This window comes from Gossypium raimondii, chromosome 6 (assembly GCF_025698545.1).
Source record: "Gossypium raimondii isolate GPD5lz chromosome 6, ASM2569854v1, whole genome shotgun sequence".
NCBI classification, from domain to species: Eukaryota; Viridiplantae; Streptophyta; class Magnoliopsida; order Malvales; family Malvaceae; genus Gossypium; species Gossypium raimondii.
Window position 1 is genome coordinate 7,744,497 of NC_068570.1, and position 26,820 is coordinate 7,771,316.

General features: G+C 33.4%; 1 protein-coding gene and 1 pseudogene across 2 annotated transcripts; one reads left to right on the forward strand and one right to left on the reverse strand.

Annotated features, from left to right (window-relative positions):
* Window positions 1-12,568: 12,568 nt before the first annotated feature.
* LOC128041675 (equilibrative nucleotide transporter 8-like) lies at window positions 12,569-24,415 on the forward strand (annotated as a pseudogene).
* On the reverse strand, window positions 23,513-25,942 carry LOC105773857 (hypothetical protein). Of its 2 annotated transcripts, XM_052632765.1 has the most exons (4): window positions 25,275-25,942; window positions 25,012-25,184; window positions 24,715-24,903; window positions 23,513-24,422 (listed from the first exon to the last, which is right to left on the reverse strand). In XM_052632765.1, exons 1-3 carry the CDS (start codon window positions 25,824-25,826, stop codon window positions 24,762-24,764), a joined length of 867 nt encoding a protein of 288 aa, XP_052488725.1. In that variant the 5' UTR covers window positions 25,827-25,942; the 3' UTR covers window positions 23,513-24,422; window positions 24,715-24,761. The 2 variants fall into 2 exon arrangements, with proteins under 2 accessions (XP_052488725.1, XP_012451469.1); XM_012596015.2 differs by lacking the exon at window positions 23,513-24,422 and having other exon boundaries at window positions 24,500-24,903; window positions 25,275-25,941.
* Between the last annotated feature and the right edge of the window lie 878 nt (window positions 25,943-26,820).

Genomic DNA, 26,820 nt, shown 5'->3' on the forward strand with positions numbered 1-26,820 from the left:
TGTATTGGTTAATAAAAGGAGAGCTAGAAAAGATTGTTTTGAGAGAGAAAAAGCAAGTGATTGAGGAGCTTGAAGTATTAAGGAACATTTGTTGAGCATTTTAAAAGGATTTATTTAGTCAAAGATGGGGAAAAGGGAGAGGAAATTAAGTAGCAAATTGACGCTCCTTTCATAAAAAAAGAGGTGAAGTTGAAGTTGGCACTTGATGTTTAATCCAACTAAAGCTCCTAGGCCAAATGGTAAACTTACTTTACTCTTTTCTAGAAAAATTGGTATATTGTGGGTGAGTCACTCATTAAGGCAGTCTTGAACTTCCTTCGAACTGATAAAATGTTTAAAGAAATGAATAAGACTATCATTGCCCTTGTACCGAAGAAACAATGACTGCAAAGAGTAGATGACTATAGACCAATAAGTCGTTGTAATGTAGTCTATAAGTTAATTGCATAAATCATGGCCAATAGATTGAAACCTATAATCAGTGACCCAATTACCCCTTTTTAGGGCACTTACTGTTTGGAACAGGAAAATTAGCAATAATGTTACGGTAGGAGTGGAAATCTTTCTCATGATAACAAAAAAAAAAAAAAGTTATAGTAATTTTGAATTCAAAATATCATGCAATGTGTTTCTTCGATTAGCTATTAGGCACTGGTAAATGGGGATCAATTTGCTTACATAATGCAAAATAGAGGCTTGAGACAAGGTGACTCACTATCTTTGTATTTATTTATCCTCTGCCATAATGTTCTTTCAACGGTTTTACTTAAATTGGAAGAAAATAATAAAATTCATCGTATTAGGATTGGACACAATTATTTTCCTCTCTCATTTATTTTTTGCATATGATAACTATATCTTTTTTAAAGCAAACTTGGAGGAACATAAAAAGGTTAAGGAAGCTCAAAACACAAATTTAGAGAAATTAGAGTTAATGGTGAGTGAAAATTGTCATACCTAATTTCAAAAACTATTTATATAAATTCTATAAGTGCCAGTTACTACAAAGCTAGGTAAGTTTCTAGGCTTTGATCTACAATATCTAAAAGCCCAGGAAAAAAAATTTTGAGCCATTGTTGGACAAGTTCAATATAACACCCCTCGCTCAACCCGATTGACGGGTCTGAGCTATAGGATGCTACAATCGTTGCCAAAGCAAATACAGTCAAATATACTGTAATTATTCATTCATACATGCAATTAAGTATCATTCACATTCCATTCATGTTAAATAATCAATTTCGAGTTTTAATCGAGCTTACAAAAGCTCTTTTGACAACTGGAGCTTGAAATAGGACCAAACTGCAAAGTTTAGAAAATCTCGGGCTGACACCGTGACCTCGACATTTCCTTGTTGCGACATAGTCATCTTAGTATGTCACGTCACAATGAAAAGGCTATGTTAGTTGCGAAAATACTTACTAAAATGACAATGTCACAACGTTGAGATCCCGTAGTCGCGAAGTGGAACCTATTTTTTGGTAAAAATAAGTCATTTGGTACATATTTCAATGCTTCCAAATAAAACTAGCAACATATGCACCTAATGCCAAATCCAATTGATCCAAAGCATAAATAAAACCATACTAGTCAAGTTTAAATACTCAATTCATATTCTTAACAAGACATTCACTACATATATATACCAATTAAACTTAAGAATTTTAATACCATTTGAGCATACAAAGCAAATTCATTCAAATGTCTAACCTTACCTATGCCAAATCTATCAAACATACCATTTCACTTTCAATACACACATAATTCATTTGTCTACACTTTTTGACATTATTTATGAACAAAGATAACTATTTATCAACATATACCTTAAGTAATCATTACACATACAATACCAATTCATATATCCACTTAACCACTCATTTTACCTCATACCATAATCTTTCATATACCAAATTCAAATAGGTACATATATCACATTCTCAAAACACCAAACATTGTCATGAAACATATTCAAAACAATCATAAGCCAAATTCATTTCCATGTTCAACTCATGAAGACTTTTAAAAATTAAAGTATGTATCAAGACACCTATGTACAAGCCACAATCTTAAGTTCAAAATTATCAAACATATACCAAATCGGTGATAAGATAGTGTAAGCCTCGAGTCGATTTAGCTTGGCGCATTCCACAAGGTAACAATCTACAAGAAAAATGGGAAAACAAACAGGATATGTAACACCCCTTGCTCGACCCTATTGTCGGGTCCGAGCTACAGGATGCCACAATCGTTGCCAGAGAAACTACTGTCAAATATATCATAAACAATCCTTTACACATGCAATCCAATGTTAAATACACTCAATTCTTAATAAACAATTAAATTTGAGTCTTAATCGAGCTTACAAAAGCTCTTTTGTTAATCCGAGCACAAAACATGACCAAATTGCAAAGTTGTAAAATTTTAGGGTTGATGTCGTGAAGTCGTTTCTTTCACGTCATGACGTCACCAAAAAAATATGTCACGTCATAACCTTAGGTCATCGACATTGCAACGTGAGTTACTGTCGGTCAACGTTGCGATAAGGAAAGTTTCTCGTCGAGACGATGACCCTGTATTTGGTAAAAATGAGTCATTTTGATACCTATTTCAATTGCTTCAAACAAAGCTTATAACATTTGCACCTAATGCCAAATTCAATTGGTCCAAAACATGCCAAAACCATACCAATCAAGTTTAAACATTCAATTCAACTTCTTAACAAGTCATTCACTACTTATATATCAATAAAACTTAATTATTTCAATGCCATTTGAATATACCAACCAAATTCATTCAAATGCCAAACTTTACCTATGCTAAATCTATCAAAACATACTATGCCAATACATATATCAACTAAACCATTCATTTTACCTCATACCACAATCTTCCTTATGCCAAATTTAAATAGGTACATATATCACTTCCTCAAAACATCAAATATAACCACTTTATGCATTAAACAAACCAATTGTCATGAACAACATTCAAAATCATCATGAGCTAAATTCATTTCCATGTTAAATTCATCAAGACTTTTATACCTTAAGGTATGTACCAAGACCTATATACATGCCACAACTCTAAGTTCAAAATGATCAAACATCTACCAATTCAGTGATAGGATAGTGTGAACTTTGAACAATCTGGATTGATGCGTTCTGCAAGTGTTGATCTACTAGGAAATGGGAAAACAAATGGGGTAAGCATATTAAATGCTTGTAAGTTCATAGGCATTAAACAAAACTTACCTTAGCTTTTAATTAAATACAAAAAACTACCACAAGTTGTATATTTTGGCAAACACGACAAACCAAAACATTAAAAAGTTGAGTATTTACTTATAATCAAATCATATGATATCACAAGTACGTAACATGCCTATTCAAATAATTTATTTAACCAAACTCAAAACTTATTCAACTAAGGAATGTTACAATCATGTATATATATACATGACAATGTCAACAATTCAATACCATACTCATGTTCAATTCAACAATTGTCCATTTGGACATTAAGTTCATATCATTTAATTTCACTTTAATCGTTTCTCCTAATTAACCCTAGTAAATGTATTTAGATACATAGGTATCTCTGTTACACCAATTACTCATCCAAGTTGAATATACTCATATCAGGTTATCAATCCAAGCTAAACCTTTATAATGACACGTTCGATTGCTTGTCCAAGCTAAAAATATACATGTCAGGTTAGTCGTCCAGGCTAAACTTTTAAAATGACATCAGGTTACCACTCCGGGATAAATCTATATCACATGTATCTTCAAGTCCGCAACAAATGTTAGATCTCGGTAACATTTGTAACCAATTCTGTACAAGCACGCACAAAACCCTATTGGCATGTCAATTGTATCCTAACCTTTATTAAGTTCACACGAGCCTTATTACACATATTAACTCCACTTTTCAGTTTAGTCTAAATCTCACCTTTTGAACCAATTCACAACCAAACACATATAGGATTACAAATCAAATACACAAAAACCTATATAAAACAATTACCATACGAACTTACTTGGTCTAAATAGCAAGCAAGTTGAACCTCTAAGGACTAATCGACAATTTTGGCTTTTCCTCGATTATCTCTAGTTTGATCCAATTCTTGATTTATACAATTACTCCATTAAATTCATCAATACCAAACATTTTCATATTATTCCATTATATGTATGAACCTATATAATTCTATTTTTTTGATACCTCTAAAGTTTTACATTTTATTCAATTTAATCCCTAAAACCAAAATAGTAATATCTTTCAATTTTGAGATTCGATTTAAAATTTGATTCTAGTTACATCCTTTAGAGACCCTCTACTTTCTATTAATACCAAAATTCCATAACAGTTTTACAAATTATTCACTTCAGTCCTTGTGTACAAAACTATCAATTAAACATTACAATCTAGTCCTTTTTTCATATATAAGCTTAAAATCTATCAATTTAACATCAATTTCTTTAAGAAATCAACAATAACAACTTTTAAAAATTTTAACGGTTTCGCAAATTGGTACATGGGCTAGCTAAGTCAAACTTCCATGACCTCAAAAACATAAAAATTACAAGAAAATAACATGAAATCACTTTAGAATTGAGGACCGAAAGTTGAAAGCTTCCAAAAATAGCTTCTTTCAGTTTTTCTCTTATTTGTTTCGGTGGAGAAGAAAGCATAAAAATGACAACTCCATTTACTTTTCTTTTATATAAAGATGACAACTCCATTTACTTTTCTTTTATACCTTGTTTAATAATTAATTAATTTAGTTTAATTAAGTTAATTATACCTTTAACTTAATCAACTATTAACCATAGATCAATGGTTTCTTACATCCTTCCCCACTAACATACATTATAAATTGGTTTGATTTCTATTTAGGACCTTTATCTATTTAAAATTTGTAGCGATTGGAATTTTACAATTTAGTCTTTGTACCATAATTAACTATCAATTCAAAAAAATTACCGGACTAAAATTTAATATATTTCTATAAAAAACTCATAAAAATTAAATATTAATATTTACATACTCGATTTACGGAAATAGGGTTCCAAAATCTATTTTTGGTATCACTAAAAATCAAGTTGCTATAGGATAAGCATATAGAATGCTTAGTAAGTTCATAGACATTAAACAAAAACTTACCTCATCTTTCAATTAAATAAAATAAGCTACTTAGCTTGGCAAAGTTTGGCTAGACATTACAAACCACATATCAATAAGGTGAGTTTTAACTTGTAAATAAACATATAATACCACACTCACATATCATACAAATTCATGTCATTTTGACTTACCAGTTCAAAACTTATTCAATCATGGAATGAAACAATTACATACATACTAATGTCATTTTTCAATACCTTGTTCTAGTTCAAATTTAACATTTCACAAATGAATATCAATATCATTATGTCTCATTTCAATTTCTCAATTCATGTACTCTGTTTTGCCTAATGAACCCTAATAAACAGACTCAAATACACAGGTATCTATGTCACACCAATTGTTCATCCGAGCTTAATATACTCGTGTCAGGTTACCAATCCAAGCTAAACCTTTATAACGACACATTCGATTGCTTGTCCAAGCTGAAAACAGACAAGTCAGGTTACCTATCCGGGCTAAACCTTTAAAACGATATCAGGTTACCACTCCAAGCTAAACCTGTATCACATGTATCTTCGAGTCTGCAGCAAATGTTGGATCTTAGTGACATTTGTAACCAATTTTGCACAAGCGCGCACAAAACCCTATTGGCATGCCACTCGTATCCTAACATTTACCAAGTTCACACGAGCCTTAATACACGTATTAACTCCACTTTTTAGTTTAGTCAAAATCTCACCTTTTGAACCAATTCACAACCAAACACATATAGAATTACAAATCAAATACACAACAACCTATATCAAAAATTACCATATGAACTTTAACGCGCTGATTTATTTAACTTTGTTTTTATGAATTCTATCATAAATGAGTATCTGCTTCAGTGGCTAAGTGTTCTGATTGTGTGTTTGAGGTCTTGGGTTAGAGTCCCACTTTTGGAAATTTATATTAGTTTTTATCCTAGCATTATCTTTAGTGGTTTGGCTTACATATCACTTTCGGTCAACTCATATCAGAATGAGCTTACTAGTTTAAGTGGTAAGGTGTTAGCTTACCTTAGGGTCTTGTGTTCGAACCCTCGTGTGAGCGAAGGATGTTAATTTTTACTTTTGTGAGTGTGTGACGATTGTGCAGTAGAAGTTGGATGGAACTGGTACTCTGTAGTAGTTGGATAAGTTAGTGGGTCAGTTTTAGGGGAGTTGGTTCGTTAGTGGATAATGGGGGAGTTGGGATTTTATTCTGAATTAATTTTTTTGTAATTTTATTTTATTTTTTTCTTCTCAAAAATCAATTTTCTTTTCTGACGTTCTTCCCTTTCCTTTCTCTGTAATTTTCTTTTTGTTTTCTCCTTCTATCTTGTTCACAGTCATTTGTTCTTATCATTGCGTTTTGGATTTTTGGTTTTTTTTGTTTGGTTTGGTAAGTGGGGTTTTGTTTATCTGTAGCTTTTGATTTCTGTAAGGCTGTTTGGAATTTTATCTTTTGAAATGGCGTAGTGGTGTGTAGTTAGGGGATTTAATTTTTTGTGAATGTGTGTTGCGTAGGAGAAGACTGTGAAGCAGCGAATTCGCTCCAACGGCCTAATCCGTGATAGTGGTTGTTTTCGTCGTCAGTAAGTTTGTGTGCGTTGTTTGGGTTATTATTGTCGAATTCATAAATCATTTGCTAAATAGTTGTTGGGATACTATTTTTAGGTTTCAAAGGGCTCGGGATTGCGTTTGCATCAGAATCAAACCAGGTGTGCAACGATAACACGAGAAAATGATGATTGGTGAAAACTAAAAATTTGGCCTGTTGACGCCACACAAGCATGTGCCCCGTCATGTAGTAGGTTATGTACGACACACGACCATGTGACGGGGGTGTGTGGACGTATAAGTCACACATCCTAGGCCAATTTGGGTATAAGGGCCACACTGACGTATGGACCATGGGCTAGGTCATAAGGGCTATATGGACGTGTAGATCGTAGGCCAGGCCATGTGGGCCACGCGGACATGTGGGACTAAATTTTAGAATTTTTCCTTAGGGTCATACACGTCGTTCTGATCGACTGTAGGCCTTCCATGGAGTCGGTATGGACTTAGATAAGCCTTAAAGCATGAGGTTTGATAAACTGTTTATGTGATATGCTATGTATATGCATGTTTGTTATATGTTATACGAGCATGTTTGATATAATAATTTTGGTATCTGGTAATTCTGTTTAATCTGGTATTCTATTGTATCTAACTGTAGGGTGGGATATATGATTTTTGGAGGAAGTATTCTGTAAGGCGATATCTCACCAATATACGGGCAACACGACTGCGATTATTCTGACAAGTGTCGTACTGACACTACATGGTGTGTAAGGCTGGGTAGCTGTTTTAAACCCCACGTGGTGTGTTAGGATGGTCAGAGTTGGTGTGTAGAGGATGGGGGTAGGACTATGCTTGTCTATTTCTGTATGATCTTGTTGACAATTTGATTTTGTAAAGGATATATGTCTGTATCTGTTTCGTTCTGTTGTACGATAAATTCTGAATTTATGTTTCGGTTGAGTTACACACTAAGTCTGTAAAACTCACTTTCTATTTGTCTGCTCTGTTCAGGTAATCCTCAGGCGGGTCGGTGTGACGGAGGCTCAATTGTGACTACATGTCCGTAAATCGTATTTACTTAAAAGTTTACTTAATTTTCTGGTTTCCTTTTGAGAGTTTTGTAATTTTGGGACTCTCTGGACATTTTGGTTTTTGTTTTCTGATTTTGGATTTTGGGTTTTATTTATGTTTTCTGGCGACGCTCGACAAATCAATTTATAAGAACAAATTGTTTTATGCAAACAAACATTTTTTAGAACACAAACTCAGTTTTCAAAATATAATGACTTTTAAACTTCTGCTACAAATTATGTTCTTATTTGAAAGAAGATACATTTGATGGTTTCTAACTTTTCTTCGTAACATCTCCAAATTCGGCCATGACGTCTAGGCCGAGTTTAGGGTGTTACATGAACTTACAAGGCCAAAACACCAAACAAGCAGAAACTTCAAGGACTAATCTACAATTTTTATTTTTCATTGATTATCTCCAATTTGATCCAATTCTCGATCTATACAATTATTTCATTCAATTCATTAATACCAAACATTTATACATTATATAATGATATGGTGAACTTATGAAAATTCATTTTTATACCCCTAAAGTTTTACATTTTATTCAATTTAGTCCCTAAAATTGAAATAACCATAACCTTAAATTTTGAGTTTCAGTTTGAAACCGACTTCAATGACATTTATTACAAACCCTCTACCATCTATTTCTATCAAAATTTTATGATAGTTCTACAAATTATTCATTTTGGTCCCTATGTATAAACTTAATAATTAAACTTTACAATCTAATCCTTTTCATAATCTAAGCTTAAAATCTATCAATTTAACACTAAAATCTTCAAAAAATCAACAATGACAACTTTCAAAAACTTTAACGGTTTTACAAATTGGTATATGGGCTAACTAAATCTAGCTTTCATGACCTCGAAAACATGAAAATTGCCAGAAACTGTCTTGAAATTTCTTACCTAATAGGGACCGAATGGTGAAAACTTCTTATGTTTTTCTTTCCTTCAAATTTGGGCACAAATGAAGAAGATGAAGAAAATATGCCATCTTTTTCTCTATTTTTTCTTATATAGTATAATTAAGGTATAATTAAACTAGGGTCTTTCCATGTATGAGTATGCATGAATTATGAAGTTCTATGGTAGAAAATGAAAGGTTGTTGATAGATAAACAACTTTTGTAAAAGAATTTTGATGAAATTATGATTTAGGAACTAAATTGAAAAGATGAAAACTTTATGGAAAAATTCTAAATTTTGTAAAATATATGGGTTGCTATTGTTATATGTAAAAACCTGCTAGGCTTGGAATAAGGATTAAATTGCATGAATTTTATTTTTCGAGCCTAGAGATGAAATTGTAATTAAATAAAAGTATAGAGGCAAAATGGTAATTTGCCAAAGATGTGAATTGAATATGAATTGATGTTAAATTCATTCATATAGATCCGGATAGACCAAATACGAAGTTAAAACGAGGAAAAGAGAAGGTATCAGATTAGTAAATTACAAATACACGAACATTTGTCAAGGTAAGTTCGTGTAATTAAATTGAATATTTATATGCTTCGAATTGAGTATTGATATGTATGTGAAATGTATAATTGCTATGTATAATGCACTGATCACATATCCGACAAGTATTAAATCCCGTTCGAATAAATAAAATTCGATGGATACAGGGTTCTCGAATTGGTTATGGTTTTGCATATGTTGCAGACACACCACAGCTCAAAAGAGCGTCTCGTTATTAGCTCTAATGAGTATCCCAATATTTGGCTCTCATTAGCTTTCTGTTATATGATTCTTGCGAGCTTCCCGTTAATAGCTCTTCGGAGCTTCCCGATTGGTTGTGATCCTGCATATGTTGTAGACACACCACAGCTCTTATGAGTGACTTGATATACGACTTTTCGGAGTTTACCGATTAAAGGCTCTTTCATGAGCTTCCCGATTGATGGCTCTCCGGAGCTTCCCGATATTGGCTCACTTGAGCCTTCTCGTTAATGGCTCTCCTGAGCTTCCCGTTACATGACTCACATGAGCTTCTCGTTATATGGCTATGCTCACATGAGCATTCTCGAATATGAATTGACAGATTACAATTGTGCGCACTTCGTATGTACTACCCGTGTATCCATCTATATTTCAAATAGTTCAACGGGCAAAGTTCTGATATATGTTAAGATGAATTCTAAATGAATTACTACCTGTAGACACCTGAAAACACATGGAAACTTGACATTTGATGAGTTCATCCCTGTTTCTTGATATTCGCATGAAATCCATAACTAACATGTTGATGAGGATATGTGTTAGGGCTTTTGGCCAAATTGCTTGAGTATGATTTATATGCTCACCTTAAATGAAAATGAATGGTAAGTTAATTACCCGTTATACGAACTTACTAAGCATAAAATGCTTACTCTATTTTATTTTCTCTATTTTATAATACTTTGAAGCTCGTAAAGGTTGGAAACTTGGCAGAGATCACTCACACTATCCATCAGCTCGTTTCGGTATAAATAGTAAATTAAATTTTAGGTTATAATGACATGTATAGGCTAAAAGTGGTCAAGGATGGCATGTATGTGTTTGGTTGAAATTAGCCACTGGTATGGTTTGTAATTGGTATTTTTTAATATGTAAAAAGTGGCATTAATATATTAATGTGTGCTTGAAATGGATAAATGATAGAAATCATATAGACATGCTGATGATTGGTTTGTGATAGTATAAATTTGGTAAAATATGCCTATACGTATTTATGGTTGTTTTGGTAAGTTTGGATAATTGAACATATGAGTTGATATGACATGTATAAGACTTAGTTTTGGCTTGATTTAAATGTTTTATATTGGCTTGTGAAAGTGTTAAAGTGTTGATGTAGGTGGAATACAAATTGTGTGAGAAATAAGGCTTGAAAATGTCCTTATTTTATCCACACGGGCAGAGACACGGACGTGTGTCTCAGCCGTGTGTGATACACGGCCTAGCACATGGGTGTGTGACTTGGCTGTGTGTCCCCTGCATCTTTAAAATTTCAAAATAGAATACTCAAAATTGATCACACGGCCTGACACACAGGCGTGTGGCTTGGCCGTGTGAACCCTGTACCTAATTATTGCAAGTCAGTATGCTTAACACGGCCTAGCACACAGACGTGTGGCTTGGCCGGGTGACCCAAGTCAGAATGCTCCTAAATTTAGACACTGGCTAGAACACGACCGTGTGCCCTATTTTAAATGTCACACGGCCTAAAACACGAGCATGTCTTTTGGCCATGTGAGCCACACGGCCTGACCATACGGGCGTGTGTCCCCTGCACCTTGGAATAATTTTAGAATTTTGTAAAAAATTATCTGAGTACCCAGCTTAGTCCCGACTTGTTTCTAATGTATGTTTTGGGCCTCGAGGATTCATATAAGGACTTTATGAATAATTTCTGACATGAATGTTAAATCATATGAAATATTTGTATTTGAGCTGTATATTCCGGTAATACTCTGTAACCCTCTTCAGTGACAGATATGGGTGAGGGATATTACATTTATTGGTATCAGAGCTACGATTTAACCAATTCTCTGACTAACATAGCATGTACGAGTCTAGCTATACATGCCATTATATAACCTGTGATAGTGTGATACTTCTGACCATTTCAAACATGTTTTTCATATAGTAATGTCATCTAACCGAGTTGAATCCGAATAAGCTAAAAGCAATGCTCAAGCTTCTATGCAAAGAGCTGCCTCAAGTAGTAAAACGCCCGTATCTGAGGGCCAAAAAGGAGAGGTTAAAGAAGCCTTCTTCCAAATGATGAATGAATGTTTTACATAATTTGTAAGAACAAATCCGACTGTACAACAACCTCCACCCCCTCATGTTTCTCAACTAGTTCCCGATATGCCTCAAGGTACAGAACTTATTAGAACTGGTAAGCCTCCTGTTGATAAAATTCATAAGTATAGGGCAGAAGAATTTAGAGCTACAACTAAAGATGATCCTGAAATAGCTGAGTTTTGGTTAGAAAATACTATCAGGGTTATTGATGAATTATCTTGTACACCGGTTGAATGTCTGAAATGTGCTATATCTCTGTTAAAAGATTCGGCTTACCAATGGTAGAATATACTGATTTCTGTTGCACCAAAAGAAAGGGTTACATGGGAATTTTTCCAAACCAATCCCAAAAGAAATATATCAGTCAGAGATTTCTTGATCAGAAACAAAAATAATTTCTGGATCTTAAACAGGACCGTATAATTGTATTTGAGTATGAATAGGAATTTACTCGACTAAGTAAGTATGCCAGAGAATGTATCTCGACTGAAATCGCAATGTGTAAACGGTTTGAAGATAGCTTGAATGAAGATATAAAATTGCTGGTTGGGATTCTTGAAATAAAATAATTTGTTGTACTTGTTGACTGAGCATACAAAACTGAAGAGCTTAGTAAAGAGAAAAGACAGGCTGAGATGGAAGCCAGAAACACAAGTAAAAAAATGACGAGAAAGTCATATCAGTCGGCCTCAAAGAAATCGAAGAAATATCATGATCGTTCCACTACCTCTACGGGATATTTAGGTAAGGACAGGGGTATTTAACGTTCTAATCCAAGATCTCAAGCTACATCTATAGCAAGTGCGGGTAGTGTTGGAAACCCTAAACCCAAATGCAAAACTGTAATAAATTACATTTTGGAGAGTGTTGCATGAAAAGCGGAACCTGTTTTAGATGTGGTTCCTTTGACCATTATTTAAGAGACTACCCAAAAAAGCCTAAAAAATATATTGTTCAAACTTCAAGGCCGAGTAACCCTGCCATGAGAGGTAGACCACCTCGTAATCTCGGCATCGTGAGTGGTAGTCAGGGTACAACAAAAGATTCAACTGTCAAATCTGAAGCACGAGCGCCAGCCATAACATATGTTATTCGTACACGTGAGGATGCTTCTACACCTAGTGTTATTACTGGTACATTTTCTCTTCTTGATACTGATATAACTACTTTAATTGATCCTGGTTCAACACATTCATATATTTGCACAAATTTAGTGTTTAATAAAAATTTGCATGTTGAGTCCACTGAATTTATGGTTAAAGTATTGAACCCCTTAAGCTAAAATGTGATAGTGGGTAAAATTTGTAAGAATTGTCCATTAATGATATGGGATTATTATTTCTCGGCTAATTTGATGTTATTATTTGATGAATTTGATGTGATTCTGAGTATGGATTGGTTAACTCAACATGATGCCGTGGTGAATTGTAAACAAAAGCATATTGTGTTGAAATGTTAGAATAGTGAACTACTCTGTATTGAATCAAATAAAATGGATGGGTTGTCTAATGAGATTATCAGCCATGTCAACACAGAAATATGTCAAAAAATGGTATGAAACTTACCTTACTTATGTGTTGGATACTAAAGTGTCTAAATCAAAGATTAAATCAATGCCAGTGGTTTGTGAATATCCTGATGTGTTTCCGAAGGAGTTACCCAAATTACTGCCGGTCAGAGAAGTGGAATTTTCTATAGATCTTGTACCAGGAACAATACCGATATTTATAACACCATACAGAATAGCCTCTATAGAGTTAAAAGAGTTAAAAACACAGTTGCAAGAACTTATTGATAGGGGTTTTGCTCGACTTAATTTTTCACCATGGGGTGCACCGATTTTATTCGTTAAGAAAAAAGACAAATCATTGAGATTGTGTATTGATTACCGGCAGCTTAATAAAGTTACCATCAAGAATAAGTATACACTGCCTCGTATTGAGGACCTGTTTGATTAGTTGAAAGGTGCCACCATGTTTTCAAAGATTGATCTTCGTTCTGGTTATTATCAGTTACGAGTGAAAGACTCGGATGTGCCAAAAATAACATTCAGAACTAGGTATGGCCATTATGAATTTCGTGTGATGTCGTTTGGCTTGACAAATGCACCTGCAGTGTTTATGGATTTAATGAATAGAATTTTCAAACTGTATCTGGATAGATTTGTTGTTGTATTCATTTATGATATTTTGGTAAATTTCCGAGATGAAAATAAACATGTTGATCATTTGAGAATTGTTCTGCAAACTCTGCGTGAGAAACAACTATATGTTAAATTTAGCAAATATAAATTTTGGGTTCGAGAAGTTGGTTTTCTGGAACATATAGTATTGGCTGAAGGTATTAGAGTTGACCTGAATAAAATTTCAGCTATTGTTAATTGGAAACCACCAAAAAATGTGTCTGAGGGTAAAAGTTTTCTGGGATTAGCCGGTTACTATCGGAGATTTGTAAAAATATTTTCGATGATAACTTCTCTGATGACACGGTTATTACAGAAAGATGCGAAATTTGAATGTCTGATAAATGTCAGTACAGTTTTGACCAGTTGAAAGCCCTGTTGACTAAAGCTCCAGTTCTGGTTCAGCCTGAATCAGGTAAGGAATTTGTGATTTATAGTGATGCGCCATTGAATTGTTTAAGTTGTGTTTTGATGTAAGAAGGTAATGTAATAGCCTATACTTCTAGACAACTTAAACCACATGAGAAGAATTACCCGATACATGACTTAGAGTTGGCAACTATTATTTTTGCACTGAAAATTTGGCGACACTGCTTTTTTGGTGAAAAATGTCACATATTCACCAATCATAAAATTTTAAAGTACCTGATGTCGCAAAAAGATTTGAATCTGAGACAGCTTAGGTGGTTTGAATTGTTGAAAGATTATGATTTGATTATCGATTATCATCTTGGAAAGGCAAATGTGGTGGCGGATACTCTGAGTAGAAAGTCTTTGTTTGCTTTACGAGCAATGAATACTCAATTATCATTGTCTGATGATGGTTCAATCTTAGCTGAACTAACAGCTAAACCGACATTTCTGCAACAGATTTGTGAACCGTAAAAAAATGATGATGAGTTACAAGCTAAACGAGTACAATGTGAGTCAACTTCTGATTTAGAATTTCAGATTAGACCTAATGATTATCTGTTATTCCGAGGCAGAGTATGTGTACCGAGGAATTCAGAGCTTGTACAGAAGATTTTACACGAAGCCCATAATGATACTATGCATGTTCATCTGGGAAGTAATAAAATGTACAATGATTTGAAAAAAGATGTATTGGTGGCCGGGAATGAAGCGTAATATTTCTGAATTCGTATCTAGATATTTCTGAATTTGAATCTTCGATCTGGTCGTAAAGGAAAATTCAGTCCGCGATTTATCAGGTCATATGAAATTACTGAAAGAATCGAACCTGTTGTGTACCGATTGGCTTTACCGTCAAAATTAGAAAAGATTCGTAATGTTTTCTATGTGTCTATGTTATGACGGCATCGATCGGATCCTTCACACGTTATTTCTTCAACGGATGTTGAAATTTGCCTGACATGACTTACAGTGAGGAACCGATCAAAATTCTGGCTCGAGAGATGAAAGAACTGAGAAATAAAAAGGTAGCTCTAGTAAAAGCCCTTTGGCAATGACACGGCATAGAAGAAGCTACCTGGGAACCTGAGGAAACAATGAGAAAGTAATATCCGAACCTCTTTACTAGTAAAATTTTCGAGGATGAAAATTCTTTAAAGGGGAGAGTTGTAATAGCCCGTTTTTAGTGAAATCGGAATAGTGGTTTCGGGACCACAAACCTGAGCCCAGAAGAAAATTTATTTTAATATTATTTTATGGTCTACCGTATGGTAGGAATATTGTATAAAAAATTCGTTAAGAAAATTTTACCGGTTACATGTTTAATTGATAAAAGAACCAAATTGTATAACATACAAAAGTTGAATTTTAGTAGCTAAAAGGATCAAATAGCTATGAAATTCAAAATTTAAGGTTCTTATATGGAAAATAGACCATTAAGAGGAGTTAGTAGACAAGTATGATGATCCATCCATGGAAAATTAAATAAAGAAAAGGACTAAATTGGAAAGATGAAATAACAAAAGATGATATTTTAATTAAATAAGAAATATCATCATTTTATATCAACTTTCCCAAATAAAAACATGGAAACCCTAGTTTAGAAGAGCTCGAAGGTAGCAAACTTATTTGGCTTAATTGGGTAAGCATTCTTGTCCTGTTTTTAATGATTTTTATGTTTCCGAGATCGTAATAGCTTAATCTAGCTATCTCGGGGATTAATTTGCAAAGTTATCAAAGTACTAGGTTTTTGCCATGTATGAGTATGCATGAATTATGAAGTTTTATGGTAGAAAATGAAAGGTTGTTGATAGATAAATAACTTTTGTAAAGGAAATTTTGATGAAATTATGATTTAGGGACTAAATTGAAATTATATAAAATTCAGGGAATTTTTAATTTTGTGAAATATATGGGCTGCTATTGTTATATGTAAAAATTGGCTAGGCTTGGAATAAGAATTAAATTGCATGAATTTCATTTTTCGAGCCTAGGGATGAAATCATAATTAAATAAAAGTATAAAGGGAAAATGGTGATTTGCCAAAGATGTTAATTGAATTGAACTTAATATGAATTGATTTTAAATTCGTTCATATGCATCCGGATAGACCAAATATGGAGTTAGAACGAGGAAAAGAGAGGGTACCGGATTAGTAGGTTACAAATACACGAACATTTGTCAATGTAAGTTTGTGTAATTAAATTGAATATTTATATGCTTTGAATTGAGTATTGATATGTATATGAAATGTATAATTGCTATGTATAATGTACTGATCACATATCTGACAAGTATAAAGTCTCGTTTGAATAAATGAAATTCGATGGATACAGGGTTCTACGCATAAGTCATCCATTTCCTATCATTTCTATCATTTCCTCTTATATTTCTTTCATCTCTTCCACGCATAAGCCATCCATTTTCTCACTTCCCTTCAGCTAGCATTTCCCTTGAGAAAAACTCTCTTGGTCGGCTCTTTGAGGAGCAATTTGTGAAGGAGCAATCACGAGAATTAGAGGAAGCCACCACAATCGGTCTTCGGAGAATTGCTGAAACCATCAAGAGTTCCTTCTTTCTTATTCTTTTTTTTTGTTCTTAGTTATTCAAATATGTTTGCAATTTTTTAATTTTTTTCATTAACGATGATGACTTCATTTTATTTTAGCTGGAATGATTGCAATAATTTAATAAAATCCATTTTATTCATGTTTATGATGTTCTGTGCCTCAGTTGTTCATGCTTCCAATTAAAATCATTTATGTATTTCATGCACTAAAACATGTTAGGGTGCATTAGAATTAGTTGATCAATCCTGACCAAATGACAATTAATGGACACAATAATTGGAAGGTGTTTGCTTAAATTAGATCCTGATTCGATTAAATTAAAGGTTCGTAATAACTCAGGAGAGCTCTGTTACCTTGCATAACTTTAGGTTTGTGTGATTAAATTGTTTCAAACATGATTCGCCTCGGTTACATTACATAAATTCTAAGGAATCCTTAATAAAATGTGGACATAGAAATATAAATGTTTTCTTAAGTATAAGACTTCGAAAGAACTTACATTAGATTCCAAGTTAATGAATGATCAAGTTGCCCTGGAATTTTTTCGGAACATTGTTAAACATGATGAGAATGTGTAACACCCCTAACCCTAATTTGTCGCCGAAACAGGGTTACAGAGTATTATCGAACTTTTTAAATCAAATACAAATATTTCATATATTTTAACATACATATTAGAAAATAATCATAATCACTCATATTGTCCCTTATATGAGCCCTCGAGGCACAAAATTTACATTAGAAATGAATCGAGACTAAATCGGAAACTCAGAATTTTTTTTGCAAAATTTCAAAACTCTTCCTAGGTGCAGGGGACACACGTCCGTGTCTTAGGCCGTGTGGGCATTCAAAGTGGGGCATAGGACCGTGTCCCAACCCGTACCCATGCTCGTGTAACTCTTTGACTTGGGTCACACGGCCAAGCCACAAGCCCCTGTGCTAGGCCATGTGAGCATACTAATTTATGAAATTAAGGTGCAGGGGTCACACGACCAAGCCACACGCCCGTGTCTCTGCCCGCGTGGACAAAAATAGGTCATTTTAAGGCCACATTTCTCTCCTATTCTTGACTTCAACCTAAACACCTCAAATTTCATACTCATAGGCCATAACAAGACCTTCAATACAACAAATTCTTAGCTTTAAAAATGTCATATTATCACATATATCCTCACATTCTAACTACCACATTAATCAATTCACACATTTGATTACTTATATCAACCATATTTTACCAACTCATTCACCAACATGCCTATAGTTTATCCATCAATTAACCACACCCAAACATATATCAAGCATGATAAGACTACACATACATATTTAAGTTGTTTATGTGTACAAAACATCATTCATAACATTTATACAAGCTAACTTTGATCAAATACACACCAACCCTATACATGCCATATAAATCATAGTGTACGTTTTAAAGACTACCGGAATGAGTTGGATAGTGTGACTTGTTATGCTGATCTGATCTCCTGACCGCACGATAATCTACAAAGACATTAAACAACACAAGCAAGCTTAATGAAGCTTTGTAAGTTCGATAGGTTAAACATAAATCTTACCGAACCTACTATAACAAATCAATTAAGTAAACATTCAATATACACTTCCTGCCAATCACAACCCCAATTGATGAATACACTTATTTCAGATCAATTCCAACATTAAATAAAAAATCTTCCAATTTCAATTATATAAGTCACTTACCAAGTCATACTAAATCGGAGAACGGCTTACGGATAAGAGTATATCATTTTCAAAAGCCCGAAAGCTTAACAGAAGCTCATGAGAGCTAAACAGAAACCCATAAGGGTTGAACGGAAGCTCGTAAGAGCTGAACTAAAATCCATAAGGGTTAAACAGAAGCTTAATAAATTTGAACGAAAATCCATAAGGTCAAACAAAAGCTTAATAGAGCTAAACAGAAACTCATATGAGTTAAACAGAAGCTCGTGAGAGATAAACAGAAAGTAAACACGAAAGTTCGCAACAAATGCTGAACCTCGGTTTACTTGGGTAATTTGCTGTCACTTTCTTCCAATGCCATCAATTAATCGATTGCTGAATGTACTCATATCCCACGTTCCACTCGTTTCGAACATTCAATTTGATTTCATAACTTTAACCATATTTCATTTTCAACAATAGATATGAATAAATACATAATACCATTCATTAATTCAATATATATATATACATTAAAGTTTAACTGTACGAACTTACCTGGGTTGAATTGTAATGTTTGTAGAAGTTCAGGGACTATTTTGCTAATTTTCCTTTTCACGAGTATCTACAGGCTCTTGGTCTAAAATATAAAATTACTCATTCATTAGCATATATTTTAGTTCTAATTCACTTCATAATTAATACCCCTATTTTTTTGAAATTACACAATTACCCCCACTTTTACAACTTTTATAATTTAATCCCTTAACTAGTTAGTCCACTAAATGAACTAATCTTTCTCAATTGATAATTTATCTAAATATTCTAGGCCATCATACATCCCTTACTAAATAGAATTTAATACAAAACCCTAATATTTGACCTTTTCACAATTTGGTCCTAAAATCAACATCTAACAAAATTACTACATAAAATCATCATAAAACAAAATTAAAACTCTAAATCCATGTCATTTCATCAAAAATATCCAGTATTCATCAATGGTAACTTTCAAAATTTCCAATAAAATCAAAAACTAATGAAATAGCTTGTTGGACCTAATTGTAAAAGTCTTAAAAACACAAAAATTACAAGAAAAATGCAAGAATTAAACTCACATGAAGCTAAAATATGAAAACTAGCTTTGAGAGCTCTTCAATGGTGTTTCTGGACAGAAAATTGATGAATAAAATGTCTAGAAACTCTTAAAATCTCATTTTGGCTATTTAATTTTATATTATTTCCAATTTTGCCCTTAAATCACATGATTTTATTATTTTTTTGTGCTTATGCCGCCTCAGCCATCTTCTTTAGGCAAATTTACTCTTTAAGTCCTCCTTATTTACCATTTAAGTCATTTAATCAGTATTTCTTTAATTAGCAAGTTTTGCACCTTTTTTAATTTAGTTCTTTTTAATTAATTAACTGTCAAAACGTTAAAATTTTCTAACGAAACTTTAATACTACCTTAATGACACTCTGTAAATATTTATAAAAATATTTATGGCTCGGTTTATAGAAACGAGGTCTCAATACCTCATTTTCTAAACCACTTGACCTAATAAATCCTTATATAACACAAATTACTAATGTAAAAAATCTTTCTAAAATCACATTTGACTCGTAAATACTAAATATTAAAACTTACGAGCTTACTCGTCGGATTTGGTGGTCTCAAACCACTATTTTTCGACACCACTGAAAATCGGGCTGTTACAGAATGAATTGAGTCAAGTGTTGTAATTATTCTAGCTTATTCATGTTATTGTTGTTAAACTTGTGAAGTTGCTGCTAAATCACCTTGCATTCTACTTCACATTATTTTCATTTAGGATTAATTTGCACTTAGTTAATTAATTTAATTTAACATCTATCACTCAAAAATAGTGTTTTCTTCACCAACTTGTAAATTCATAATTTTGCAATTGTTTGATTAACAGATACAGTCCCTGTGGAGACGATAATCATTTTACTTACTTATTACTTGATAACGACTATGTACATTTGCACATTCCGTCGTGAACCACTTATGCGATGAACTTGATAAAAAAAAATGAGACCTTTGGTAGGGTTATCCGAGTGAAGTGAGAAAGGTTCATTTTCGAGGTTGGGACCACTTATGCCTACCAAAGGAAAGTGGTAGGATTGGCTTTCGCAAAATGTGATTGCTTAACAAAGCCCTTTTAGCAAAGCAAGCTTGGCAAATCTTAAGGTAGGAGAGCTAGTTGTTGAACCAAACTATCACAAGGAAATATTGTTGAGAGAAGAAATATTTGGAAGCAGAGGCAAAGGTCAGAGACTCTTAGGTGTGGAAGAGTATAGTGTATTGTTAGAGATGTGTGACCCGAATTTTGTCACTTGCTGAAGAAATAAATACAGCGGCAAAATAAGGGGACTTATACCAATGGTCAGCAAGGATACCCTGACAAAGTATTGGTCGTTGCTATAGGGGGTTGTCGCTATAACCCTATAGCAGCGGTAAAAGCCGTTAATATATACCTTTTATCCTATCGTGACAATTTGTCCGTCAATAAAGTTTCTTTAAAGGGCAACTATTTTACCGTACATTTACTGACAATTCACTTTGTCTGTCGATACACTACTAAATGCTATAATGACAAATTGAAGAACAAATTTTGTCGGCAAAGTTCAAGTTTGTAACTTTTACCCATTTTATTGGCATTTGCTAATAGTTTCGATCGGGAAAAAGAATTTATGATTTTATATCAATAAAAAAATTTATGGTAGTAATATTAATTTAATTTTGAAGCATTTTCATAATTAAAATTAATTTATTATAATAGTAATTATTTAAAAATTACTAAATGAGAAATATAATTGAAACCAATCATATTGATAAAGCAAAAAAAATCATCTAATAATTAAGAAAATTGTGCATCATTTGGAGTATCTGAACATCAAATATGTTATGCATCATAAAAGGTTCAAGCATAACAAATTTTACAAAGTTGGCATAAATACAAAAAGACAAACCACAAATCCAAGCCTACTAAACTTGATGGCATCTCCATTCTCCGTACTCCGTCCCCATCATCAAACAACACTTAGTTGCCCTACTTCGAACACAATACCACACATAAGAACTTAATAAATAATCAAATACAATGGTTTAGTGCACATGGGATTTGACAAACCTCATCAACCAGTATAAGTGGAACCATACTCTGAATTTGGCATAAACCTTGTTCCAAACAAATTCTTCATTTTTTGAAATCTTGAAACCATGACATTAGTGAGACAACATAAATTAAAGGGGAAAAGTGTATTTAAGCTCATAGGCACGAGTAAACAAATTTTGAGGGATTTGTCTCTTTGAAAGAGGACAATAATGAGAACTCGAGCTCTTTGGTAGACTACATAAAATATCATCAGATTGTTCTTAAAGTTGGCCTTTTAAATAGTAAGGTCATAAACACACAGTCATTGCAACAATCACAAAAATATATGGTTAACTACCAAAAATACACGCACCAGATAGAGTTTGCTGGGTTCACTGTAGTGCTGAAGAAGTAACTTTGCTCTCTCAATCGCAGTGTTGAGTAAGCGTCAACTGCTGCTTTAATTCTCTTAACAGCTTCCTCTCTGGTCACCACCTTCCTGCCTTGTGTATGGCCACAAGTTTTTGGGAACACCTAATGTTAGAATCGTCCCGATTAAGCAACAAGTAACAAAAAATAGCGGAATAAATTAAGAAATTGAACGCACAAGTTTAACGTGGAAAAACCCCTCCAAAGAGGATAAAAAACCACGGGCAAAGATAATTTTACTATAATGGCAAAAGAATGAAAAGTACAAAAGATGGAGATAAAACTAAACCCCAAAACAAAAAATCCTCAAAACGTAAACACAAAATTCTCTAAATGTGTTATGAGTTCTAATATCTAATGGGTGTATTTTTCTAAGGTTGTAAAAGAGCCTATTTATAGGCTAAATTCATATGTCAAATAATAATAAAATAATCTAAACTAATCAATGTTTGATTGAAATAAATAAACAGAGTTTAACTAAAAGATCATTTTTCAAATTTGACTGAAAATAGGAGTCATACTTAACACCTAATAGTGAAGTTTGATAAAAACCCGAGCCTCAAAATACGAACAAAACCAAATAAGCAATTCGAAGACTAAAAAAAACTGCTTAGAAAAGGACTGGTTTGGAAAGATCTCTATTTCCTACCATACTTTTTCAACACAAATAATATTAAAACGACTTAAAAAAGTTAGAAAAGGACTGGTTTGAACAAATTTAATAACACAGACAATGAATTAATTTATAATAAATTAAGCATCTTTATTTTATTAAAGAAAAAAACTAAATTTTAATCTTTCTTTTTTTTTTCAAGTTTTTCACATAAATTAAATTTATGTTTCTTGTTTTAATTATAAAAATGAAATGTTTAAAGTATATCCTTTTGTGAATTTTGTCTTCAAATAATATAAAATACTTTTTATGGAAAAGTTCAAAAAAAAATCAAAGATGCCAAAATTCTTTAAAAAAATTGATAACACAACTTAATCAAATAAAAGTACCTTCTCTTTTTCTCCTTATTGGTAAGCTACATTGTTGATGACTCAATTTTATAAATTTTCGCTCGTTATTAATTTAATGTTATTGTAAAAGATAATTTATTAAAGTTGAGTAGCTAGAATAAATGTACAATCAACAAAATGTGACCCAAAATGTAAATTTATTAAAATTGAGTGGCTAGAATGAAAATAGTTTGTTAAAGGTAATACCCAATTTACAAATTTTCTATTTTCAACGCCTAAAATGAAAATTTATAAAATTGAATTATCAACAATGTAATTTACCCTTTGTTTCTCCTTTTCCCTCCTCCGAAGAAGCTCAAAAGTATATGCCAAGCTCGGGTAATATACATAGTAACTAACAATGTATGAACATATTATTTTGTTATGATATTGTTATGTATTATGTATCATTTATCAATATATTTTGATTTACTTTTTCAAGTTTATTAATATTTTTCAATTTTTTATGGATATAGTTCTTTTCAAGTTAATTAGTATTCTCGACTAAATCTTAAATTGATTGGAATAAGAAATCATTGTCAATGCAAAAAAACACGAGTTTTCAAGTGTGTTGAAATACATTTATCCTCTTCTTAAATGTTGAGATGAATTATGGATAATTCTAGAATTGTATAAAAAAAAATTTGTTGGTATTCGTTATCTGATTAACAGGTGTGCTGGTTTGCATCCTGAGAATAATAACCAAGATTTCACTTCCTCAAACCCCGCAGGATCTCCAAGCCAGTGCTCACTTCTATTTTATAGTCACCACCGCTCTCCTGCTTTCCTGCAGTTTGCTATACAAAATAAGCAATTATCCAACACCATTACAGGCTTCTCCAAAATGACCCATTTTGCTCCAGGCCACAATTTTGGACAGTTAACAAGAAAGGTTTGCTGGCAAGCTTTTGGTATTCTCATGATATACATCGTCACACTACCTATTTTCCCAGGATTCGTAGCCGAGAATATGGAATCCAAGCTTATTCGGGATTTCGTATCCTGTTTTGCTCAGTGTATGATGTCGCAGATTTCACGGGGAAGTCTCTTACTGCAATATATGTAATGCAGAGCATAAAGAAAGCTTCACAGAGTTGCATATCTAGGCTTTTGTTCTATCCAGTTTTCACCGCTTGCCTCCACGGACCGGAGTGGCTCAAGGATGAAGTGCTGGTAGTGGTTGTTAGGTTTATGCTTGGTCTCACAAATGGATACCTAACAAGCGTGCCCATGATCCTAGGCCCCAAGTCCTTGCCGGTTTCGGAAGCAGAGTTATCTGCGATTGAATTGGTCGTGTTCCTGGGAATTGGTTTGGTTAGTGGTTCAGTACTTGGTTGGTATTGGATCATTTGATCTTTCATAAGATCAAAGACCTTTATACGCCTTCGTGCTTATTGTTATGGACAGCAAAAAAGAGCTTATAGCTTAAAAAATATCATCGCTTCCCTGAAATTTTTCAACAAAAGAGCAACAAAACATAACAGGGGTTAAGGTTAAAAAGAAAAGGAGACAAAAGAGGAAGATTCCAATGAACAATACATTTCCATATCTGATTATTTCATTTTTACATAACATGGATTCAAGAATGAGAAGAACAAAACGGAGCTCTCAAATAACTACAAATCTCACTCTTTTTACTACAATATCTCACTCTTTTTACTACAATTGCAAAGAATCTAATTAAATAAAAGCTCAAAAGACGAATCAAAATATAACTAAAGAAAAGGGGGGGAATTACCAAAAGTCCAAAAAAGCTTAAATACAAGTTATTTCACACCACGAGGCTTAAGAAGCAGCAGCCAAAGGAGGAGCTCCATGGAAAAAGCTTTGATCTGATCCATTACTAAATTTTTCGCCAGCCTTTTCCTCTTCATCGTCTTCCTCCTCAGCATCCCAAAGAAATCGTGCATATGATGCTAGTACAAAACTGCATATTTCATAAAAAAATATATATGCAGATTTATGTTAATCATTGTGTAATGAAAAAAAAACGATTAAAACTCAAAGTTTAGAAATTGGTTTCAAGGGTATTTACCAGTCGTCAGGGGCAGATTTAACGGCTTGATCAAAGTAAGTTTCAGCTCTAGGACCATCTTTATGAGTTTGCCAGATTAAATCAGCGTACATGGAGAGAAGATTCCCATCATTTGGATTTGCCAAGATTGCTCTCCCACAATATTCTTCTGCTCTCACTAAATCCCCACGAACCTGTTTAGGTTTTCGGATATTCGATCGAGCTCAAAACTCAGAAAAGTCCGTTTTAATCTTTCTTTTAGTGAAACAAATAAATAAAGTTACCTCTTTTAAGAATCTAGCGTAATTGCTGAGGAGAAGCGAATTTCCAGGATTAGCTTGGATCATTTTCTGATAATAAGTATCGGAGCTGTCTTTCCCGTTATTCGAATCCCAATAACCCCATTCGTTATCACTGCCGTCGGATCCATCAGCACCTCCTCTACCACCGCCGCCGCATATGTTTCCTCCACCACCGCCTATCCCACACTCTTCCTCGACTCCAAGAGACGAGGCTCTCCACCATTCAAACCCAGCTTCTTCCTGTTCCACCTCTTCTTCCTCAACACAGACCCCATTCAAGATGCCGCCATTTTTCTGAACGGTTTTAATTTTCGGAACCACTAGGTCCCTGAGATCCGTCTCCGACACCGCCCTCGTCATCCTCCGAGTCGAATCGTCGCTCGATCCAACCGAAATCGAGCTCGAACACGAAACCGTGAACGAAACGGTTCGGGTTCGAGAAATCTGGTACGGAAACTCGAGGTCCGGCGATGGCTCCTTAGAGTGTGGAACCAATGTATTGAATAACGGCGTTGATGCACTCCTCAAAATCATTTCGGACTGAAATGAAAGGGGCGATCCTCGGAAATAAGCCAAAGATGAGGGATCAAATACCTGAGCTTCGCCTGTCTGCTGCTGTTGCAGCGTTCACGAGAGAAGTTTGGAAAAGGAGAAGAGGCGGTGAAAGGGTTTTATAGGGAGACTAAGGAAATGAACAGAGAAGATCTGGACCGTTGATCTAAAAGATGAATCTAATAACACCTGATTGGCACGTGGGTTTTTGCTGAGCTGGGTTTTTTAAAGATCTGCTTGTCGTCCAGGATCAATGAGAATTACGGCTAGAGTCGTTTTCATTCGTTAATTTAATTTATTTGACTTAGTATTATGATTTTTAATATAAGATTATTCTTTCTTTCTTTTTTTTTTGTTACTTATGAACAAAGTTAAATTAGTTCTTATTTAATTTAAAAAAAGAAAAGTCGATTGAGCCTTTATTTGATTGGTATGGATATTATTATTAGTATGGAATGATGTGAGTTCGATCCGTTATTTATGAGTTGTAAGAATTTTGGACAGTTTTAATTATTATGTAAAAAAAAAGAATTTTAAGATAAAAAAAAGAGATTACTTTAAAAATTTCATCAAAAATAGCATGTGTTGAAAGGTGGCGGCGGAGGCAAAGTTTTACTGTTAGGAAAGTTCTAACTTATACCTAAGTTTTTAATTTTAGGAAAATTCAAAGTCGATTTATCCTAAAATAAAATAATTATCGTAAGAACATTTTATATCCTTTACATACTTTAAACAACATTTTATATGATTTTTAAAAAATTGAAAATGACTAATGTTTTGACAATTTAATTGTCATCTTTAATACTCTATTCATATAGGTTAAACATGTCGGATTTTAAGTAAATCAATATTTGTTTGATGTAAAAAGAAATTAAACCATTAAATATACATGATAAAGTCAATATTCTTAAATCAATAACAAAATTTTAATTGGGGTTCATTTACATTAATGTAAAACTAAATTAGATTTACACAT